The following is a 23,354-nucleotide window of genomic DNA, read 5'->3' as shown; positions in this document are numbered from 1 at the left end:
CTGAACTGGATTAAACCCTTGCTGTTGTGCACAACACAAGAACTGATCCCAAATCTTGTAATACTGTGAGGAAGTAATCACTTCCTGGCCTTCATCAAAGTAGCGATCACCTCTGTAAAGATTCCTATATCTACAAGCCCTCTCCCTTAACCACCATGCCTTGAGATTTAGATGATGAGGAAAGGGATGAACTACTGGTCAATGCACAAGCAAATCCCATCTGTTCCTGAGATGAATGAGTGGCTGACACATCAGTCTCCTGAGGAGAGGATACCAGGGTCGACATGGCCAATCTGATAAGATTGCTATGACATTGGCTGTAGATCTGTTCATCTTGTGGAGTACTAAGGCTATCATGGGAAGGGGAGAAAAGATGTAAGAGAGTTCCTCCCCCCAATCCTGGGCTAGGGCATCCACTGCCTCAGCTTGCGGGTATGGGACCCTCGAGAAGAATTGTGCCACTTTTGAGTTTTGTGGGGTTGCCATCAGATCTATGGCTGGAATCCCCCATGTCTGGGTTATCAAGTTGAAGACATCTTGATTCAGTTCCCATTCCGTGTAGTCTAGAGGACGCCTGGAAATGAAGTCTGCCGTGATGTCCTGTGTGCCTGGAATGTACACTGCTGTAAGATCCTGTAGATTTTCCTCTGCCCACTGTAGAATGGGTTCTATTTCTCTGACGAGCTTTAGACTCCTTTTGCCGCCCTGCCTTCTCACATAGGATACGGCCGCAACGTTGTCTGATCTGATTTTTATTGAAGCACCTATGATGAGATCTAAGAACGCTCTTAGAGCCTGCTCTATGGCCCTTAGCTCTAAAATGTTTGAAGGGACATGCCCTAAGTTTGAATGCCAGACACCTTGTGCTGAGTGGCCAAGGCAATGTGCTCCGCAGCCTTCTGCTAAAGCGTCTGTATAGATTTCTATCCAAGTTGGTTCTAGGATTGAGAACCCGTTTAGCAAATTTCTTTCTTCTTCCCACCTACAAAGACTTGTTCTTAACTTTTGTGGTAGAGGAATCAACTGTGCCCAATCCTTCTGGTTTCTGTCCCACACGCTCAGAAACTGGAACTGTAAAGGTCTCACCTTCCACCTGGCCCAACTGACTAGGCCAATGCAGGATGCCATCAGACCCAGGACTTTCATCATGTGTCTTGCAATGATGTGAGTCTGCAGACAAACCTTGGAGATCTCTGCCTGTAGTTTCACAACTCTCTCCCGGCTTAATTGGATTAGATTGTTTGTATCAGAGCCCCTAAAAATGGTAGAGTTTGAGAAGGGGTAAGATTGCCCTTCTTGTGGTTTATTAGCCAACCCAAATTTTTGAGCTTGGATATTGTCAGATCCCGATTCTTCACCGCTTGTTCTCTGGACCTGGACACTAAGAGAAGGTCGTCCAAATAATGGTAGATCTCTAGGCCTGCCTGTCTGAGCCAAGCTATAGCCACAACGAGAACTTTCTGGGGGACGTTGAGAGGCCAAAGGGGAGACATGTGAATAGAAGGTGCAACGTTCTCCAGGCAAATCTCAGGAAGGACTGGTGTTCTACTGTCACCGGCACGTGTAAATAGGCATCCTTCAGGTCTAGTGAAATTAACCAATCCCCACAATTGATTGGTGGCCTGATGGTAGCTAATGACTCCATCCTGAAGGACTGTACCTTCACAAATTTGTTCAATTTTCTCAGATCTAGGTTTGGCCGAAGATCTCCAGTACTCTTTGTTACAAGAAAAAGTGGTGAATAAATTCCCTTTGTTTTCTTCAGGGTTGGAACCCTGACAACTGCTTCCTTCAGGATCAGTTGCTGGACATACTCTTCCATAGTTCAAAAAGCCTCCCTGTCCCTTGGGATTCTTGTTTCGCAAAAATAATTTTGAAAAGGTTTTGAGGAAAATTCTATTCTGTAGCCCCTGAGGATTATGTCCAATACCCAGGAGTTGGTTGTGATTCCTGCCCAGGCCTCCCTGAACTGCAGAAGTCTGGCCCCTACTTTCGAAGGCTGAGCAGGCCCCATCTCATGTTGTTTTGTTCTGAGCCTTGGGGGATCTGGAGAATCTAGTCTTTCGAGACTGGAACAGACTGGATTGTCCCAAGCGACAGTTCTGGGAACGAAAGGACTCCCTGCCTCCTCTGAAGGATCTATTCTCCTCTCTGCGCCTAATATATAGCCTCTCTGACTGTGATCTTCGAAAAGTCTCCTTGAAACACTTATTTTGAGGTAGAAAAGTTGACTTCCCTCCAGATGATTTCGTGATGATCTCGTCTAAGTATTTACCAAACAAGCGTCCCCCTTCATAAGGGAGCCTGCAAAGGGTATTCTTTGAAGCTGTATCGGCATACCAACCCTTAAGCCAGAGGGCTCTCCTTGTTGAAATGGAAAGTGCCGTGGTACGGGCAACAAGCTTGGTGATGTCTATTGATGCTTCCAAGGAAAATGAGGCAGCTATCTTTAAATTAGCTAGGATATTTTTAATTGAATCCCACGAAGCTCTGGAGCCAACAGCTGCTTCCAAATTTTCCAGCCAAACCCTTGTGGCCTTAGAAACAGAAATTTGAGCTACTGAAGGTCTATATAATGCACCGGTAGCTAAAAAGACCCTCCTCAGATCAGTCTCCATCCTCCAGTCCATAGGATGCTTTAAGGAGGATACATCATCTATTGGCAATGCTGTTTTCTTTGAGAGATGAGCCACTGGAGCATCAACAACTGGCAGAGTATCCCAACTCAGAACAACATCATCTGGAAAAGGATAAATTTTAGCAAATTTGGAATCTGTAGGCACCTTCTTGGCAGTCTTTTGCAATTCTGCCTCTATAAGAGACTTAAAGGAGACATATTGGATAAATGGGAAAACCCTAATTTTGTAGGCAATTATGAATAATATACGGTGCTGGTTTCCCTTTGTGCTTAAAATGAATCCTATCTGTAAAAATGGCCCCTTTATTGGAGCTCCCTATAGATCCTATCACTTCTCTGTCCGAGTTTGAAATGGAGAGTGGGCGTGTCCTAAAGGTCCCTGCCAGAAGCACAGTAGGAGGTGGAGAGCCAATCACAGCCCTGCAGTCTCACAAGCAAAGACAGGCTTCAGTTCCCTATCAGGTCAGGCTAGCTGCTGATTGGTTCCTATCCTACAGTGCAGTGTATGGAGGGCCGCCGGCTCCCCAGCTCATCCAGAGAATTCAGCCAGCAGGAAGTGGAACAGATGGGCGGGACTAGTGGGGTTTTGGTGGAATTTCTCAATAAATCAGTCTGAAATACAACTTTTTTAAGCACAATCCTTCTATATCTAGAGGAGTATAATTCTCTGGTACATTCCTAATTTTTATAGGATATGTCTCCTTTAATCTCCTGATGCAGAGGAAAGGCAGTCTTTTTCTTTTTATTAATGAGTACCACAGAGGAAGAAGAAGCATTAGAATCTTGGAGAGACAAAGTCTGTTTAACAGCCTTAATAAGCATGGACACAAGCTTATAATCAAAGCCATATGACTCCTCATCATCATCCTCAGAGGAAGACAAAATCATCTCTAGTTGAAGAGGAAGAACTACTTTCATCACAATATTTGCTAGTGGAAGCCCTTGTCCTTTTAGGAACTGCAGCCTGTTTAATTCCCTCAGCAACAGCTTGCTTAATCCATGCTAACACATCCTTAGAGGAAGACTCAGCTTTGTTAGAATCTTCAGTATCAACACTCATAGGGACTGTTGCATGCAGTGGTTCAGACATAGGAGGCTTTAGAATTTCAAGTACACAGTCATTGCAAAATTTCTTTCCCTTTAAAGCAGGTTAAACAGGCTCTGGCTTCAGCAGCAATATCAGGGTTCTCAGGGGTGAGCGACATACTGCAACAAAACAGAAAGAAAAACACGCTTAACTCCCACTCTCTCTTTGGTTTTTTTAAGTAGAGGAAGAGGACAGATAAAGCACCAACTTTACCTCGAGCAGGGTAGCACAAACGCACGGCCGGCACAGTGAGAGGAGGCAGGAGCAGCGCGCGCCGAATGGGACGCTGAGATATTGGATCAGATATTCTGACCACTAATTACATTACATGTGACTTATTTTGTTGTTTCACTGATTTGCACAATTTTTGTGGTTTTATCACATTTTTATCCCTGTATAAGTGTTCCTAATCTGTTTTTAGCATAGCTTTGCCAGGTGTAACATTGGTGTACAAAAATAACTTTACCTTTTTTGAATTCATCAGAATGTGTACTTAAAATATATGGTTTTCTGGGGGTCTCTGTATAGTTAGGGGAAGTTTCGGCACACAATACGCTGACAAGAGGCTCTGTATGCAAAAGCTGAGCTGGCAGGCGAGAAATCCATATGCGCTATTTTCATTTTGGGGTCAGTACATACCACAGACTTTGGTATATCTATGCATATTGGGCATCAAACTGTTCAGTAGACCTTAGGTGTTCCTATTTGGGGTGACTTGCCTTTATCTGATCTTTATCAAGAAATTGTGAGAGATAAATGCAGCAAATTGCAACATTTTTATGCAATTTTCTAAATGTCATAAAAATCTGCAAACTTAGGAAAGCTTTACAGCTTGGTACTTTGGAGCAAAAAGAAATGTTTACCCATTATAGATTTGGGGGGATGTGTACTTTCCAAAAATATATGGCTTTCTGGGGTGAGTGTACTTTTTTTGTAGCATTATCCCACATAAGGATGTAAATGTGTTGATTTTGCAGGAGCTGAAATAATATGGGGGTATGTTCCCATTGGGGCCCCTACATGCCAAATATTTAGGTAAACCTATACATATTGGGCATCAAACTGTTCAGTGGACCCCTGGCGTTCAAATTTAGGGTGTTTTATCTTGGTACTTAACACTATGTGGGAGATAAGATGCTGCAAAGTGGAAGCTTTGAGGGGATTTTTGGAAATGTCATCAAAATTGCTAACTTCAGAAAAGCTGTGCGGCTTGGTACTTTGGAGTAGATAAACACGGGTACCCATTTTAGATTCGGGGGAATATGTACTTTCCAAAAATATATGACTTTCTGGGGTGAGCATACTTTTTACTAGCTTTATCTCACATATAATGATGTAAATGTGTTGATTTTGCATGCGCTGAAATAATAAATCATATGGAGGTATGTTCACATTGGGGCCCATACATGCCACATACTTAGGTAAACCTATACATATTGGGCATCAAACTGTTCAGTGGACGCCTGGCGTTCATATTTAGGGTGTTTTATTTGGTTACTTTATGACCTGTAGGAGATAAGATACTATAGACTGGAAGCTTTGAAGCGATTATTTAAAAATTTCACAAATTTTGATAAAAACCAAAAACTTTAGGAAAGCATTGCGACTTGATATTTTGGAGTAGACAGACAGTTGTGCCTATTCTGGATTCCCCAGAATCGGTTCTTTCCAAAAATGTACAATTTTCTGGGATAAACCTTCTTTTAGTGGAATTTTTGTCCTTGAAATCTAAAGTATGCAGCTTTCTGAAGCAGTGCTTTGGAAATTTGGTAGTGTACTGCTGGGAGTTTTTGACCTATACAAGTGAGAAATCTCCATAAAACTATATATATTTGGTATTGGCACGTTCAGGAGACATAGGATTTAATAATAAATAGTAAAATAATTTTTGTTTCTAGTATGTGTGTTTATATTATGGAAAATTACGAAGTGTAGATTTTTTTTTCATTTTTAGACATTTAGAAGCCTTTATCTTGTTACAGAATTGGAATTACACAAAAATTCTATCATATTTTAAAAGCTTAGGTTGTTCTAAAAAAAACAATTGTTGTTATTGTTTTCCTGGGTAAACTAAAAGGCCCCCGAGGAAAGTCCCCTAAAGTGAAACACTGCAAAATGTTCAAAAACTGTCTGGCAATACAAGTTCCGCTTTGACCAAAACAGCTGGCAGTAAAAGGGTTAATTCTGTGAAGAGTCTCTGCTTTCCATAGTGTGTTGTGTTTACACTTGAGGGTGCAGAAAGACTCTCTCCTTTTCTGCAGTTTTTCTACTTGTAAGCTTTTTTAGTTGGGCTTATGTAAAAAACGTTTATAAACACTATTTGAACTTCCCAAAATATAAATGTATATTTTTATACAAATTTTCTGGTAATTGAAATAGCTTTGTTTTTCATTGAGGGTGGGGGCAGATTTTCTGGAAAGCAGATTAGGCCAATAGCAAATGTTGCACCTTTTATTAGTACTCCACCAATTAAAGAGGCTATCCGAGGAGGAGTAACATATAGCTACCAATAAGATATTTGCTTTTAAACAGGTGACCAGTAAATGCTTCCTGCTGATTGGTTGCTATGGGTTACTGCTCCTGGGCAAACCTAGTGCCTTTTATTACTTAAGCCCCAAAATTATTAAAATTTTCTTTGTGGGGAAACTTCTTCAACAGGTTATTTAATATATTGACCTTGGCAAGGTTGAACGTGATGGACGTAAGTCTTTTTTCAACCTAACTTATTATATTATTTTACTATGTTTAATGATAGTTTCCACATATTTGTGCATGCCCTGATTAAAGATTAGTATTCAGCCCTAATAATCAGCAATTAGCTAAGCTCTGCCTTGTTATTTACTTTGTGAAAAGTGTGTTTTTCCATTGTACCATTCAAAAACACATTGAGTATTTTAGTGGCTGTATTCTCAGTCTCACCTGTAACCCAGAGATGATTAGCTTTATTACTATTTGTATTCTTGTAACATATGATCCTGGCTCAAATATTGCAGAAAATTCTTCTTGCCAGTGGCTGATTCACATTCTGCTGAAAATTCTGAGGAAAATGGCTGTCCTATGGCCCTGTGACCAAGCATGCCTTGGGAACTTAAAAGCCAGGGTACCCAAGGAAAGAAGTTTAATCTGTTTTGCTTGGGAATCTAAAAAAACAAACAGAAGAAAATAGCTTTTTTTTGTTTTTTTTAATTTGTGTTTTTGAATGTTTGTTTAATTCATGCAATCTATTGCCTTTAGACTGACACCAAAGATTGGTTTCCCCTGGAGTGAAATAAGGAATATTTCTTTCAATGACAAGAAGTTTGTTATCAAACCCATTGACAAGAAAGCACCGGTAAGAGTTCAACTTGTATTTTAACTTTTTTTTGTAACTTACATTTTTATTGGTATTTTGTGCAAGTTATAACAGGCATTCAGAAGGTCAATAGTAAAAACATAATGATACAATCGAGTAGTTTAACCAAGTTGACCATATCTTAGGTACAGGGCAGGCCTGTTTATCAACATTCATCATTAATCTGATTGACTCGATTTTCTTGGGTTAACAGTAAATCTTAAGATTAAAAGTTGCAGTCAACAATAGTAGGGATATACAATATTCGGGGAGCACTCACCGGATCCGGACCATATCAAAAAAGAGTCCTGTGCTTCTACATCCAGTTACGCCCCCGATCCAGGCATGGTGAAATACAGAAAAATTTGTGCTGATGGACGGAGCACGCCAAGACTACTTTGCAATAAAAAGATATTTTTTATTTCTTGTTACCATTAAAAACATGTTGATGAAACTACACCCCCAGCTTAACGCGTTTCATGGCGTCCTCGCCACTTCATCAGAAGCTAACAATAGTAGGGAAAAAGGAAAGTTTGAGTCCCTTGGGAAGGAGATGATGTGTCATGGTTATAGGTCAGATGAAGAGTTAATCTTGTGAAAGGTATATTTATTCTATGTCCTAATATTAGCTATATATTAGCCCCATTAGACCAGACCTTCTCCCATTGTTTGCAGCGGTCGTAGACATTGGCCATCATGTGCTCCATCTCCCTTGTATCTCTCACCCTTGAAAGTATATCCGCAAGTTTAGGAGATAATGGATTCTTCCACTATTTAGTAATTGCGAGTCTAGTAGAATAAAGTTTGTCTCTGCAGCTGTATTGTCTAGAATTGGCCTACCCACTAGAGCAGTGTAGATATCCAGTTGAATGTCTTCAAACATAATGCAGGATAGCAGGCCCTCTATTTCCTTCTATAGTGGTGAGATCATGGGGCAGTGCCACATTATATGCTGAAGAGTGCCCCTTTGGCCACAGTTTCTTCCGCATAGTGGGGTGCTGCCTGGGAATATATGGCTTACACATGTCACCATTCTCCTTGCATTGTCCCAGATATCTGCCCATTTATCTAGGGGGAGGGTCATGGAAGTGATCTCTTCCCACTTTGGCATATAGAAATGTTTGGGGAAGGGATCCTCGGGTTAATTAGTCAAGAATCTATACAGGATGGAAATCAAGGCTCTCTGGGGTAGTTCTTTTATACAGAGTCTCTCAAAAGGGGTGAGAGATAGAGGATGTGCGTCTCTTGGAAAGTTGGTCTGAATAAAGTGATTAATTTGTAGGTATTCAAATAACCGTGAATGGGGTACCTGGTATTTATTTTGAATTTCAACAAATGAAAGCTGTTTAAATGTCCGTGGTTCTAGGAAATCATGTATTCTGGACATCCCCATTTTACCTCAATAGCTTTTGAATCTCTCTGACATCCCTGGAGTAAAAGAGGGATTAGCCAGGAGGGGTTTCACCAATGAAATCTGGTTTGCTAAATGGTATTTATCTTTGCATATTTTCCATAAGGTAAGAGTGAAGTGCATTGGGTGTAGGATATCTGGGGTGCCCTTTCCTTTATCGTCCCATAGGAGTGCATTTGGGTGGATTTGGGGAAATCCAGAGAGATTCAATATATATTTGAGAGAGTGGGTTTTCCATTTATAGTGGAATTTTGTACTCCTTAATTTGGCAGGGAAGATTAAGTAGCAGGGCTTCTGTCTTATTGACATTTAGTTAGTAATAACTATATATATTGTATAGTAGAGCATGTAGATTAGGTAAGGAAATTGAGGGGTTTGTCAATGTTAAAAGAATATTGCCAGCAAATAGGGAGATAACAAACTCCTGGTCTTGGATCTTGGGGCCTGTTATATTATTGTGTTTCCAAATAGTGGAGGCCAGTGGTTCAGTACTATGTATATACAGGAGAGGTGACCAAGGACACCCTTGTCTCGTGCCGTTGTGGATGGGGATCTGGCCATGGGATGCTTCTGGGAGTTAAATAGTTACATAGTTACATAGGGTTGAAAAAAGACCATTGTCCATCAAGTTCAACCCATCCGAGTAAACCCAGCACACAACCTATACTAACCAATCTATACACTCACATACATAAACTATATATATATACAACCAGTAATACTAACTGTAGATATTAGTATCACAATAGCCTTGGATATTCTGCTTGTTCAAAAACTCATCCAGGCCCCTCTTAAAGGCATTAACAGAGTCTGCCATTACCACATCACTAGGAAGGGCATTCCACAACCTCACTGCCCTCACCGTGAAAAACCACCTACGCTGCTTCAAATGGAAGCTCTGTTCCTCTAATCTATAGGGGTGACCTCTGGTGCGCTGATTGTTTTTATGGGAAAAAAGAACATCCCCCAACTGCCTATAATCCCCTCTAATGTACTTGTACAGAGTAATCATGTCCCCTCGCAAGCGCCTCTTTTCCAGAGAAAACAACCCCAACCTCGACAGTCTAACCTCATAGCTTAAATCTTCCATCCCCTTTACCAGTTTAGTTGCATGTCTCTGCACTCTCTCCAGCTCATTAATATCCTTCTTAAGGACTGGAGCCCAAAACTGCACTGCATACTCAAGGTGAGGCAAAAATATGTTCTCATCCCTTGAGTCAATGCCCTTTTTTATACAAGACAGCACATTTGCTGTAGTAGCCACAGAATGACACTGCCTGGAATTAGACAATTTGGGATCTACAAAAACCCCTAGATCCTTCTCCATTAAGTGCCTCTAGAGTAACTGTGAAATTGGAGTATAAATGCTGGATAGCTCTGAGGAAGGGCCCTTTAATGCCAATTTGTTTAAAAAGTTTGAACATATAATCCCAGTTGAGGCGATCAAACGCCTTTTCGGCATCTAAGCTAAGCAATAGAGTGGGGGTCTGGGTTTTATTTAAGGTGTCAATAAGATCTATGGCCCTGCAGGTGTTATGTTCTGCCTGTCGGTCATAAATAAAACCCACTTGGTCTAGGTTAATAAGTTGGGGAATAAGTGTACCTAATCTGTTAGCTAGTAGTTTAGTGAATAATTTAAGATCTGAATTTAGTAGGGCAATTGGTCTATAACTACCGCATAGGTTTGGGTCCTTACCTTCTTTGTGTAGTAATGTGATGTAAGAGTGTACCATTGTATGAGGGATTGTATTATCGGTCAAGAAGGAGTTGAAAGCTTTTACTAAGTATGGGATCAAGAGAGGGAGAATTTTTTATAGTATGCATATGTGTATCCATCTAAGCCAGGGGCTTTTGAGGTTGGGAGGGACCTGATAACATTCTTGACTTCTTCCTTGGATATTAACTTATCTATGTTGCGTTGTATGAGGGTGGTGTGTACATTCTTCACGAGGAAGGCTTGTGTGCGGATAATCTCGGATTCTTGTGTCAGGGCTAAAGGTGTTGGTAAATTACAGAGTCTGGTGTAGTATTCCTGGAAAGCCCCTGCAATTCCTTAGGGGAGAATGTTCTATTGCCATTGGCTTTATCTATAGAAATTATAGTGGTGCGAGCTGTTTGTTGCACCAGGTGAAATAGAAAAAAGCACTAAAATGGACAAGATAAAAATTTTATGAAAAGGGAGATAAACCACACTCTCTACTAGCCAGGAAGGTTTTTGCAGCCTTCCTGGCTAGTAGAGAGTGTGGTTTATCTCCCTTTTCATAAAATTTTTATCTTGTCCATTTTAGTGCTTTTTTCTATTTCACCTGGTGCAAACATTTTAAGTTCCCTACGAACCCCAAGGATCTCTTTGTGTAGCCTAACGGAGGGGTCAGTATGTGTCTTACGTTCAAGCCGGGAAAGTTTCTCTTCTAGAATTATTTTAGCAGACATTTTCTTTTTTTTCCTGGCAGAAGCTATGGAAATAAATTTGCCCCTTAAGTAAGTTACATGAACCCAGAAATAAATCAAGCCTAGAATACAATTGGTGGCAAGCAGAGTAAAAGGTATATGCTCTTTTGTTGGGATGATGGATCCACCAAAGATTTTGGAGATTCAGTCTTTGGACCAGCTGACGAAATCTCTGGCATTGGACCTTGTATTGCTGAAGCTGAGATGGGTGTGAACAATCTATAGTCTCTGAGAGAATGCTTATTGGCGTTTGGAAGTCCCCTCTTGCTTTAAGAAGGGTGCGTCTGAGAAAATGCAATTCATTTTTATTGGGGGAATATATATTTGCTAGCTTAAGTGGTTTACCTTCTAGTAGTCCATCCAGCATTAGGTAGTGACCTTTAGGGTCTGCCTGTACATTCTGGACTTCAAATGGGCAATCCCTATGAATCAATGTAATGAGGCCTGCTTTCTTAACATTAGTAGTAGCTTGGTATAATTTGGTTTAGAGCTTAGTTTTAAGTGAAAGGTTATCTGGGGATGTCAAGTGAGATTCCTGAATCATAGCAATATCCGGCCTCTGTCTATGGAGTTCTCTCATGAGCATATACCTTTTCATTATTCTGTTTAGCCCATTCACATATAACGTAAAGATTTTAACCATGGTAATACTAGATTAGAAAAAGCTAGGTAAATATACCAGTGCCCTGAGTAACATGAGAAAAAAACCTCCAATGTTTTTTTGAGAAGCAAGGAGGTCTGAGCTGACCAGAATAGTCATAATTCGTGCCAAGGGTAAAGAATTTTCAGGAAAAAAGTTTAAAGGTTTAAACTGCGAAATACAAACAAAAATTTATAGTAACATAGTAAGTTGGGTTGAAAAAAGACATACGTCCATCACGTTCAACCATAATGCCTATATATAACCTGCCTAACTTCTAGTTGATCTAGAGGAAGGCAATAAACCCCATCTGAAGCCTCTCTAATTTGCTGCAGAGGGGAAAAAATTCCTTCCTGACTCCAAGATGGCAATCGGACAAGTCCTTGGATCAACTTGTACTAAGAGCAATCTCCCATAACCCTGTATTCCCTATGCGTTCCATATGGTAAAATTAGTTTGGTAAATAAGTAATGCGATGAACATTAACAAAGTTTGTTCCTCAACCAAGAACCAGCTGTGGTGGAGGTTCCACAGGCATTCCATACCTGAACATAGGAGCGTCCCAGGTGACTATGTAACATAGTAACATAGTAAGTTGGGTTGAAAAAAGACATACGTCCATCATGTTCAATTATAATGCCTATATATAACCTGCCTAACTACTAGTTGATCCAGAGGAAGGCAAAAAAACCCCATCTGAAGCCTCTCTAATTTGCCGCAGAGGGGAAAAAATTCCTTCCTGACTCCAAGATGGCAATTGGACCAGTCCCTGGATCAACTTGTACTAAGAGCTATCTCCCATAACCCTGTATTCCCTCACTTGTACTGAGAGCTATCTCCCATAACCCTGTATTCCCTCACTTGCTAAGAATCCATCCAGCCCCTTCTTAAAGCTATATAATGTATCAGCCAGTACGACTGATTCGGGGAGGGAATTTCACAGCTCTCACAGTATCCTTATACTCAAATCAGTCTTAGACAGATTATTACTAAAATGCCACTGTAGTTGTGTGGGTTTAAAAAAAAATAGCATTTGATAATAGTCTTTGTCACACATGGGACTACCTATGTTTTACTCATCAAGAGAAGTCATAAAACCTAAGCCTCATCTATCAAAGTGGCACATAATACCTCATCATTTGTGTTTCAGTGGCGTCACTTCCAGCACACAACATTAATAATGGCAATAGTGTGAAATATGTTTGGTGCAAGTCAGTTGCAACTATTAACACAACTTACTAAGGGCACCCCATAGTGCCAGGTCCAGGTCTCTTGAATCAGTGCATCCACTTGTGAGTAATTCATCAAAACATCTGAAGGGTCACATTTGCATTCATGGCAAGTTTAAAGGAACATTTGTGGTTGCGCATATCTTTCTGAATCATAAATGCACCCTTACTTTTAGCATTTTCTCACTTGCAATTATAAATAAAGCAAAAAGAGGACATACATGGGCCTAATCTGAACAATATATAACTGATCGACAGGCCCAACAGATGGATTTCATATGAGGGTCATAAAAATTCCTGGTTTACTTTAGAATTTTTTTGTTCCTGAACAACTAGAACAGCAGATGAAGAGAAGAATAGGTTAAAAAGTATTGGTTCTTTGATCTGGTACAGTATAGTCAGCTAAAATGGTTTTAATTATGCTGAAATTAACTAGTAGACTAAGTAGACTCACTTAGACAAAATGGTTGATCTTGATGGACATATGGGTTTTTTTTTAACCTCATCTACTAAAATGTATGTTACTGTATTACAATGTTAGAATGGAAGTGCTTGTTTAGGGAAAAAATGCCACCAGCAGAAGGGCTGGCAATTCTCTACAATGAGGACATATTCTCTGCCTCTTTTATGAACAAAGCATGTTAATCAGACAAAGAAAATAGTCTAAAAATTGTAGATAGTTCACTAATCCTTTTATCACTGTCAACACTTTAATGATTATATAGCTGTGAGTGTTTATTTTCTCTGATCTGCTTTGTCCTCAATGCTCTGAATTATAGAAGGGCTTCCAGTAAAAATTTAATTTTTTTATTCTTTATTAACTATTAGTTCATAAATGTCCTGTTTTTCTTTTGTGCACCTAGGACTTTGTGTTTTATGCACCTCGTCTTAGAATCAACAAACGAATACTTCAACTTTGCATGGGAAATCATGAGCTGTACATGCGCCGTAGAAAGCCAGACACAATTGAAGTGCAGCAGATGAAAGCACAGGCCAAAGAGGAGAAGTTACAGAAACAACTGGAAAGGTGAGAAAAAGGAAGAAAATGATTACACCTTGGTGACCATGGTGACAGTCAAAAGATGGGCAGCCATAAGGTGGAGGTTGCTGAACTGGAAAGTGAAAGCTGAAAAGTAGGAAAAGCTGGAATACTTAATGTTTTCTTGTTGCTCTTATATTGCTATGCCAAATAATAATATAGTCTAAAACATTCTGGCGTTAAAAGATTTAAGGTACAACTTTTAACTTTAACTTTTATTCTCCATTTTTAATGCAGACAACAATTAGAACAAGAGAAGAAGAAACGGGAAGCTATTGAGAGAGAGAGGGAGCAGATGATAAAAGAAAAAGAGGAACTGATGTTCAGATTGCATGAATATGAGGAACAGTCTAAGAGGGCAGAAAGAGGTAATACCACAGGAACAACAACTATCATGTAGTAGAGGGGTCAATTAAACCTTGGTGGGGCACAGGTGCAAGAGTACTAAAGGGACACAAGTACCCCCTTAGTGGTCATATCCTAAGCACTTTTGCCCCCCTTGATGCTGTGCCCTGCACTGAGCCTTGGGTAAAAAAGTCCTGATACTCCTACTATGCGCCTCATAATGATGCTTACGGTAGACAATGGGAGGGGAGGACGTCTATGTTGTATTTGCAAAGGGAGCAAATAGTGGAAGTTTTTGTGCCCCAAAATGGAGCGCAGAGGCCTGCAGCTGTTTTTGTACATTTAAACGCAGCATGCAAAAAAAAATGTTTGCACTTTGCATGATGGGTTCAGGTTCACAAATAAGTTCTCTGGACTACTGAATTCATTATATCACTGTTCATGATTTGTTTGACCCAACTGTACATAAAAAAAAATCCTGATTCTGGTACCAATAGGGCATGTAAAATAAAATGACTGAAGGGAGAGAGTTTATAGTAATGTAGTTATTTCCCAAAAACAGTTCCAAATTTTTGATTGATTATTTTGAAAGATTCTTATATACATTTGATGAATCTTGAATTATTTTTTTATGGCAATCCCATTTAATAAATAATTGTAAAAATGATCTCTCATGGAACCATCAGACTGCTTTCATAGCTTGACTAAAAATAGAAGGTCTGCTGGGCCTTATTGAGAACTAGGTGCCACCGAACTCTGTTTTTAATAAGTTAACCTGCCATGTCTTTGGGGAAAAAAAACTTAACATTAAACCTAGGAAAGTAGACTCTACATCATGAGTAGAATTTATGTACAATAGTTGGCAGGGAAAGGATTAATTAAGGATTAATTAATTAGGGATTGTTATACTAGAAATGTAATTTTTTTTTTTTTGCTTGACTTGGTTTACTTTGTATTTCTTTTATTTGTAACTTAAATTTTATTGAAAAGAAAACTAAACATAACAGACAGATTACCGCAGCAAGTAGATATACAGTCAAGATTGCATTGCCTTGTTATGGCAGTGCCATCAAGATATCGGAGGTGTTGGAAGTTGATGTCCAAGGGCATGTTTCATGGCATGGTTCCAGACAGGTTCCAGACAGGTGGTCTTTTGTTGATGGGGAGGCAGGTCTTTCACTTTGTATTTCTATCCTGAATAAAACAAAAAAAAAATTATAATTCTACAATTGAAAAATGTCACCTTTTAAATGGTTATAGAGCTGTCAGTTTTACTGTGATGAATGTAGAATTATATATACACTAAGGATATATATTAAGGATAACACTTAAAAGACAGTGAGAATATATTCATCTAATAAAAACTCATCAAAGTATGATGCAGGAATTATAAATGTTTAACTGCTACTTTCTTTGCTACTATATTTTCTTCATTTTCAGTTACCAAGGGAGTCTCATACATTTATTGGTTTGATATCACCGTTAAAAAGACAATATTTTGATCTGTGTTTGCAGAACTATCAGAGCAGATCCAAAGAGCCAAGGAATTGGAGGAAGAGAGAAGACGGGCACAGTATGAGGCAGAGAGATTAGAAGCAGAACGTATTTCTGCTCTCCGTGCCAAGGAAGAACTGGAGAGACAAGCAATTGCCCAGACAAAAAGCCAAGAACAACTGGTATGATACTTTTTTCTGGGACAGAGCATTAGTTCTTTCTTACTTCCATGTTTTTTTTGGAAACTCTTAATGAATATGCCAAATCTACATACACTTAATAAATGAGTGAGAAGCTTGACTTTTTGGCTTCTGAATGGAGTTGGGTCCCCAGATGCTGGACTACAGTTCCCAGAATTCTCCAGTTGTAGGCCAGAAACATCTGGGGACCAAGGTATAGGAAGCAGGGGTTGGAAAGGGGAACCATAGAACCCTGTCAGGCATTATTTTAACCTGCCACTCTCTACTTTGCATTATATTTAAATATATACATAAGGCATGTTTAAGTTTCTCTGCCAAGTTATTTGTATTCATTAAAAATATTTTTTTTATTTTTTGGTACACTTTTTGTATGTACAGTATATCCCTAACCATGACTATATTATATGTACATAATGCACTTTTCATATATATCTATACTCTAATTAGGCTTCTGAACTATCAGAATATACTGCTAGAATCTCACTGCTGGAGGAGGCCAGGAGAGTCAAAGAAGATGAAGCAAGCGAGTGGCAAATGAGGGTAAGTTTTTTACACTTTCTATGAAACTAAACATGTTTCTTTCTTTGTAAGCTTGTGAGAACCACAACATACGCTTTCTTCAAATTAAGGGAGTTTATTTAAAACACAGAAGTGACCATTTCAGCACATTTGTTGAGCTCTCTAAATAAATTGAACCCCTTGCGGACTACCAGTAAGAAAACACATATATTTGGGGTCACTTCTGTACTCACTATACTCCTTTGGGAGGATTGCTCAGCCTCTTGTTTTTCATCAATTTCACAGTGACTCAGACTCTCAGTCCCTTCATCAAAGGCTCCTTGTGCTCCTTGACGTGGCAGCACCCACAGCCCCTCTGGGAGGTCCCAACACAGGCTCTGTGCCCTGTTCAGAGAGACCTTTCTAACATTCTCACTACAATTAAATACCTTTCCACAGGAGCCTTCCTGTTGAAAGTGAGCTCCAGTTTATGAGCTGGACTACTGGAATGGATTATCTGGCCTGCCTGATTCTTTCCAGAACACTATAGCTTCCAGGACCAGGCAGCAAAATCCTTTAAACAATGAAAATGTTCTCTGTTTAGCAACATCTCCCTTGAAGCTTACATCTCCCACTATCGACAACTTAAAGGTAAAACTCACCATTTGACACATTAATTAATTATGCTCTCTCAAAACTTTATTAAAAAAACCCCAATCATCATTTTCACAACAAAGCATTCTGTCACAGAGATCACTGATATCTTCTGGAACCTATTCTTGCCACTTCCTGCATGAAGCTAAACTGGCCATACTCAGGCAGATTTAAAATGCTGCTTTGTCCTCATCAGACAGAGCAGTTTATATTCCTCCTGGCACAATGCATTAACCCTATTTACTGACCATCTTAGGGGCTGAGCCGAGTGCTGGGAGGCATGCTCTCATGTGCCTGTGTAGTGGGATTAGATAGAGAATTGCATCTGTGTGAGGGAATGTGGATAAAAAAAACTGTAAGGAACTAATCCAAAAGGGCACTGCTCAGGTACAAGCATGAACTTTTTCTATTTGTATGACCCTGATGAAGGTTTATGCTGTAAGGGCCAAAATGCGTTGGGTTTAATCTATATGGTTTTTTAAATGGTAAAATTGCTGCAGGAAAGCAGCATGCATACACAGGAACATTCTCAGTCCTTAAAGAGGAAGCATGCATAAGTGCAGTTAGATAGTAGGTCTACTGCCTATAGTTATAGTGTTAGTGGCATTCAGTGTAGGTAAGTCACACACCTCAGTCTCCAGTGGTGGCACCCTGTGTGAGTAACTGGCACACTTCAGTCTCTAGTGGCAGCATTCTGTGTAGGTGACTGAAACACCACAGTCTCCAGGGCATTTGCAAATAAATCTTCTGTTGTGAAAATAAAATAACCCAAAATCTCCTTTCACTCAAGTGCAGTACAAACCTCTGCTGCCCAGCACCCAGGTATTTATTAATTTATATGCAAATCAGTGAGATTGCTGTTGTCCACCTTAGCACTATGTTGTTGAGCTACTTAAAAAGTAGTGCTGAAAGTGTGAAAAATTGCCCTACTGCTTTATGGACCTCTTGTGCATTACACAACCAAACCAATATGGGTTAGTTGAGCTGGCAAGGGAGAGCAGCTTGGGTATACTCTGAGTGAGACAATGTGGGGGAGAGACAGCCTTCCACTCCCAATATTCAACAAAAAGTACAATTCATTTTTTTTTTTTGTCTAATGCTGTCATGTTCTTTGTCTAATGCTGCCATGTGTATTTTCAAAGTTGACCTGGTATTTGGAGGTGTGGTCACACAGTAGGCATGTTTAAAATTGGATATATGGCAGATCATTGTGTGTCTTTTTCAATTTTGTTTTTTTTGTTGGGAGTAATGAAAAATGATACAGTTCACTGTAGGTGTCAAAACTCATTGAACTGCATGAGTTGTTTGTAGAATTATGACAGAACATAAATAAATATACATACAGAACACAGTATACTAGCAACACCAGTTTCTTTGCAACATTGCTAAATATTCATTAGTTTCTACACAATCTTTTTTGTTCCTCTGCTCCACGCAAGGATTTTCAATCAGGCACAAAAGCAGAGCACAGCTTTTCCTGCAAAACAACTGTTTTTTAAAGTAGCACCAAATGGTGTGCTCTAGCACTTGCGCCCTGGAGTTGCATAAATGACCCCTTATATGATTATTATTATTATTATTAACATTTATTTATAAAGTGCCAACATATTCCGCAGCGCTGTATAAAGCATGATCTGGACATAAAAGGATGCCTTGTTGTGTATTGTGTATATATGTATTTCTAAACACAGTCATCCTTCTTTACAGGCACAAGAAGCCCAAACTGACCTTCTGCGAACCAGAGAAGAACTACACATGGTGATGACCACCCCACCACCACCACCACCTCCAGTGTATGAGCCATACAGAGTACATGAGCCAGATGATGGACTGGAGCACACAAGTTATAGTGCTGAGTTGTCCAGTGTTGACTTCCTAGAGGACAACAAAATGCAGACAAGAATGACTGAGGCAGAGAAGAATGAGCGTGTTCAGAGACAGTTAATGGTAAGATTAGTACAGATGTGGAAAGCTGTCTATTTTACTATTTTTAATAAAATAAAAGCACAAAATCTACCATAGAACTGCAAATGTCATACTACCAAAAAATGAGTTATAGTCCATCAATCCAACTGTGTTCCTTCTTCAGCTATCATTATGCAGTCAAAAAACTTGACAGAGCAATACACTGTGGAACAAGTATGTAAACAGAGGATAAACAGGCCTCAGTAAAAAGTGCTCTGAATAAGGGTACAGATAGATGCAGGTCATCAACCCATCTAGGGCAATAAGTTAAAACTGTTTATAGAAGGCACTTTTTGAATTTGGATAACTGTTACAAAGGTGATTGTTGCATGGTTTATAATGGTGTTCTATAAACAATTTTGGTGTTCCTAGGCACAGTAGAAGCTCTGTCTGCCTTTTGTAACCTTTCTGTGCAATAATTACAGTAACAAACATAGTGGGCAGAAGCAAAAATAAAAAGAATAGATGATGACTTTTTGTCAGACACCATCATAAATTAGTATATTAGGGTAAAAAAAAGTTTGTGACAGAAACTACACCTGTGCTTTACGCAAAGGTACATACAGTTAAGCTGGCCATACATGCACCGATAATATCATACAAAACCTTGTTTCGTACGATATTCGGTGCGTGTATGGCAACTCAGCGAGGTGACTGATATCGCAGAAGGCTGCAGATATGAGACGACTCGCTGATCGGGCGAGTTAAAAGATTTTGATCGGGTGCCATTGAAGGCTTCTGAGCAAAATCTATGATCAGGGCTGAATCGGTAGAAGGAGGTAGAAATCCTATTGTTTCTACCTCCATATCTGATGCTTCAGCCCTGAATGTCAGTGGGGGTTGGAACGATCTTTTGTGTGACCGATGGTCACACGAAAGATCAAAATCGCCACGTGTGTGGCCAGCTTAAATGACATGTTTCTCTTAAAAGCTAGAATGTCTCACTGTTCTTTTTACAAACAAAACTGAAAAGAGTGAAGGGTTTAAAGGGTCTGGCACACAGGGAGATTAGTCGCGAAAAAAACGGAAAGGTTTTCCCACCAATCGTTCAGTATGAAAATTTTGTGACTTTCGGATCACCAATACGATATTATTGTGACTAATATGATTTTTCATATTTGCGATCTTCAGAAAATTTTGTATCCTATCTGAATTTATCCCACTTGGGATTCGAACTTGTGATTTCATGAATCTACCCCTATGAGTCAGCTTCCTGCTGATTGGCTCAGATCCACATTCCTAAGGGGGGGAGGGAGTTCTTAGCATTCTTGAGGGAGGGGGGAGCAGGAAAGAGAACAGAAAGCTGCGTGTCTCTGGCACAGGAATTACAGACACAACAAAGTTAGTGCAGTGTTTCTGTGAGTGCTTATGCCTGTATTTACATAGACCTTTCTGATAAAGCTTACTTAGTTTTTACCTTTCTTTCTCCTTTAAGGTTCTTTATCTGGTAGCTACCTACAGAACATTTAAGGTTGATTATTGAGAGATGCATAGAGGTTAATTATTTCATACAGAGTTGATCACAGAGTCATTTTTAGAATGCTCACCTTGTATTGTTCTTAAAACATTTTAGGCAAAATTGTTGAACTTTTCATTATAACTTCCATAAAATACTATCCATCATATCGTATCTGTCATTTTTATAGGCTTTGACAAGTGAACTGTCTCAGGCACGAGATGAGACCAAGAAGACACACAATGACATCCTTCACACAGAAAATGTCAAATCGGGTCGTGACAAATACAAGACCCTGAGACAAATTCGACAGGGCAACACCAAGCAGAGAATTGATGAGTTTGAAGCCATGTAAATGATGTTTGTAAATAGTGGTTAAGGAGGGTAGAACTTGATATCTTAAGTTTTTACAGTGTGTTTGTCTGCTCCATATTATTGGCAAATATAGTCTTGAAAATTAAATTAACTTCTTTCCAATTTCCTTTCCTGTTTAGACCGCTACCTGTTTAAAATATGATACCATAAATCTGTTTCTTTGCAACATGGGGCCAAAACAGAATTACAGTTGCCATAAGCAACCGGGCAAAATTTTGCACCATGATATTATCTAAGTCATTATTTTATTAAAAATTAAAGGCTCATTTATAGAAATAGAAGCACCATAATTGATGTTTGAAGTTGTTGTGCCAAAAGGCCTTTTCTCCATTTAGTGTGGAGCAGAATAAATAAATATATTTTTAAGGAGATATGAAAATTTGCTATATTTAGCAGTTAAGTTGCAAATGCCTTTGTAGACACAAATGCTGATGGGACATACTAGTTTTATTTGACTTGCGTTGTTCTATGCCATGGATTACACATGTATTGAGAATGATGTGCCATACATTTTTTTTTATAAAACCTTTCACCACAGCGCAGCAATTTGTATGTATTCCAACATGGTTAGATCAAATATATTGGTGTTAAAAGAAATAAAATTAAAATGTGTCAAAGATGTAGTTCTGTGAGACTTAGCTAATGTTAACATTATGATTGTTTAGTAACATTATCTTTCCATTATATAGTTGTACACAGATTTACCTTTTTAAACATATCTTACTTGTGTCTTTTATACTACACAATCCTCTAGATCCATAACAAACTGGGATTGCAACCAGTTTTAATTATGTATGATCACATATAAAAAATGTATGCAAAACGGGATGATAATTTCCCATGTAGATGATGCCCCATCTGACGATTTTCTCATGTGGTGCCAAGAATATCAACAGGGAATCTCATTTCAGTAAAAAAATCCGCTACAGAAATACTGCAACTGAGAATATGCAACTCTAGCTACTGTTCAAAACTACCCAGAAACCATTAAATCTTGGAGAATGCTGGACATTATAGTTTAACTGCAATTAATGACGCTTGGACATTATTTACAAAGCTTACAAAATGATCTAGAAATTGCAAATTGTCCTTTAGGTGGTCTTACTTTTGGCAGGAAATTGCAGTTTTTTGCTTGTAAAGACAAGTATACCATTAAGCCACACCATTCGTGATAAAAATCACACAAATGTGTCAATAAAGGCTGATAAAAGTGAAATATTGGTGTTGGATTTGTATAATTCTTTTCTACCCTGTTGCAGCTAATTGTTATACTTGTCTAGCAAACTTCATTTACTTTATTCACTAGTGGTCTATGGAGCCAGGGAAAATGATCCATTAAAAGATATGTAGGCTGCAATTAACTTTCATCCAACACTAGTATATATCACACTCTCTTATGCAAGTAACATTCCATTGGTCAAAATGAAACAAAAAAAAGCAATCATCATGCATTTTGGGATCCATCTTTGAACTGTAAAATTAGTCAGTCTCTACCCACACTTAACTTTTGGGGAATTCCATGGGATGTTCTAAAGTTACAATTTATGTAAAATTCATATGTATTATCTAATCAGGCATAGATTATAGTATTTATGTATAAATATTATAGTGAGATATATCCATTGTAACATATTAAAGAAAGAATAGTTTGCGTTGTATATTTTTTGTTATTTTTACAAATAATACTATATAAAGTAAATTAATGAATTACCTACAGTAGACCAGTTTGCTAAAAGAGTAATTGGTAAAATAAGATTTCCTTTAATGCATAATCAGTACATGTAATTATACCTTACTTATTTGAAAGAATTGCTATTAGACTCCAAGAATGAAGGGATTTTTAATTACTTTATTAATTATAAATTTTTAATATGTAAGATTGTCATTTGGAGAGAATTAATACAGGCAACCTGCCTGTAAGAGAATACCTATACTATATATCAGCAGTGCACAATTTTGGACAAGCTGCTTTATTGTTGCTGCTTCATTATGAAATAAAACTTTGTTGAATAAAAGTTTGTGCCCATTTTCAGTTTGCCACTCCATATTCTGATTTTGATATTGTCTGTTTGTGGCTAAATCAGTGTAAGATGAATTACAATACAGTGTCCAAGAAATGACAGTGGTGGGCCAAGCCTCCCCGCAAACACCCCCAGATAATTGGAAGAGAAGTATAAAACAGAGAGGGTAAGTATAAAAAAGCAGAGAGTGCTGGAGCTAGAGCATACAGAGCTCCCTTACGTGTGTAGAGGCCTTCAATGCTGCTAGTGTATTCTGGCGATCCAGTCACAAGCCAGTATCATGCCAGGCAACTTCTCTACACGTGCTACCCATATATTATGCAGTTGCTGCCCATATTAGAGATACAAATTATTATTATTTTTTCCACTTGAATATTGAATTAACTTTAGGTAAACATTTACTTGGTAATAAAACATGTTCATTACCAAAAATAAGAATGTTTAATCAAGCTTTGTTTGCGCAGTAATGTCATATAAAACTTTTTTAGCAAATGTTGTACAAGTAGCTTGTGATCTTGCA

The 23,354-nt window shown here is 38.8% G+C and overlaps 1 protein-coding gene across 1 annotated transcript in view; it reads left to right on the top strand.

The window, feature by feature from the left end:
• ezr (ezrin) overlaps positions 1 to 22,828 on the top strand; it is a 56,186-nt gene extending 33,358 nt beyond the window's left edge. Inside the window, exons 8-14 of the mRNA NM_001030458.1 lie at positions 6,960 to 7,056; positions 13,651 to 13,814; positions 14,064 to 14,194; positions 15,687 to 15,847; positions 16,313 to 16,405; positions 18,725 to 18,964; positions 20,629 to 22,828. Coding sequence (NP_001025629.1) covers positions 6,960 to 7,056; positions 13,651 to 13,814; positions 14,064 to 14,194; positions 15,687 to 15,847; positions 16,313 to 16,405; positions 18,725 to 18,964; positions 20,629 to 20,793 — 1,051 coding nt within the window. The 3' untranslated portion in view covers positions 20,794 to 22,828. The remainder of the gene's footprint in view (positions 1 to 6,959; positions 7,057 to 13,650; positions 13,815 to 14,063; positions 14,195 to 15,686; positions 15,848 to 16,312; positions 16,406 to 18,724; positions 18,965 to 20,628) is intronic.
• The last annotated feature ends 526 nt before the right edge of the window (positions 22,829 to 23,354 follow it).

This window comes from Xenopus tropicalis, chromosome 5 (genome assembly GCF_000004195.4).
Source record: "Xenopus tropicalis strain Nigerian chromosome 5, UCB_Xtro_10.0, whole genome shotgun sequence".
In the NCBI taxonomy this organism is placed as follows: domain Eukaryota; kingdom Metazoa; phylum Chordata; class Amphibia; order Anura; family Pipidae; genus Xenopus; species Xenopus tropicalis.
This window is presented reverse-complemented; position numbering and strand designations above follow the sequence as displayed.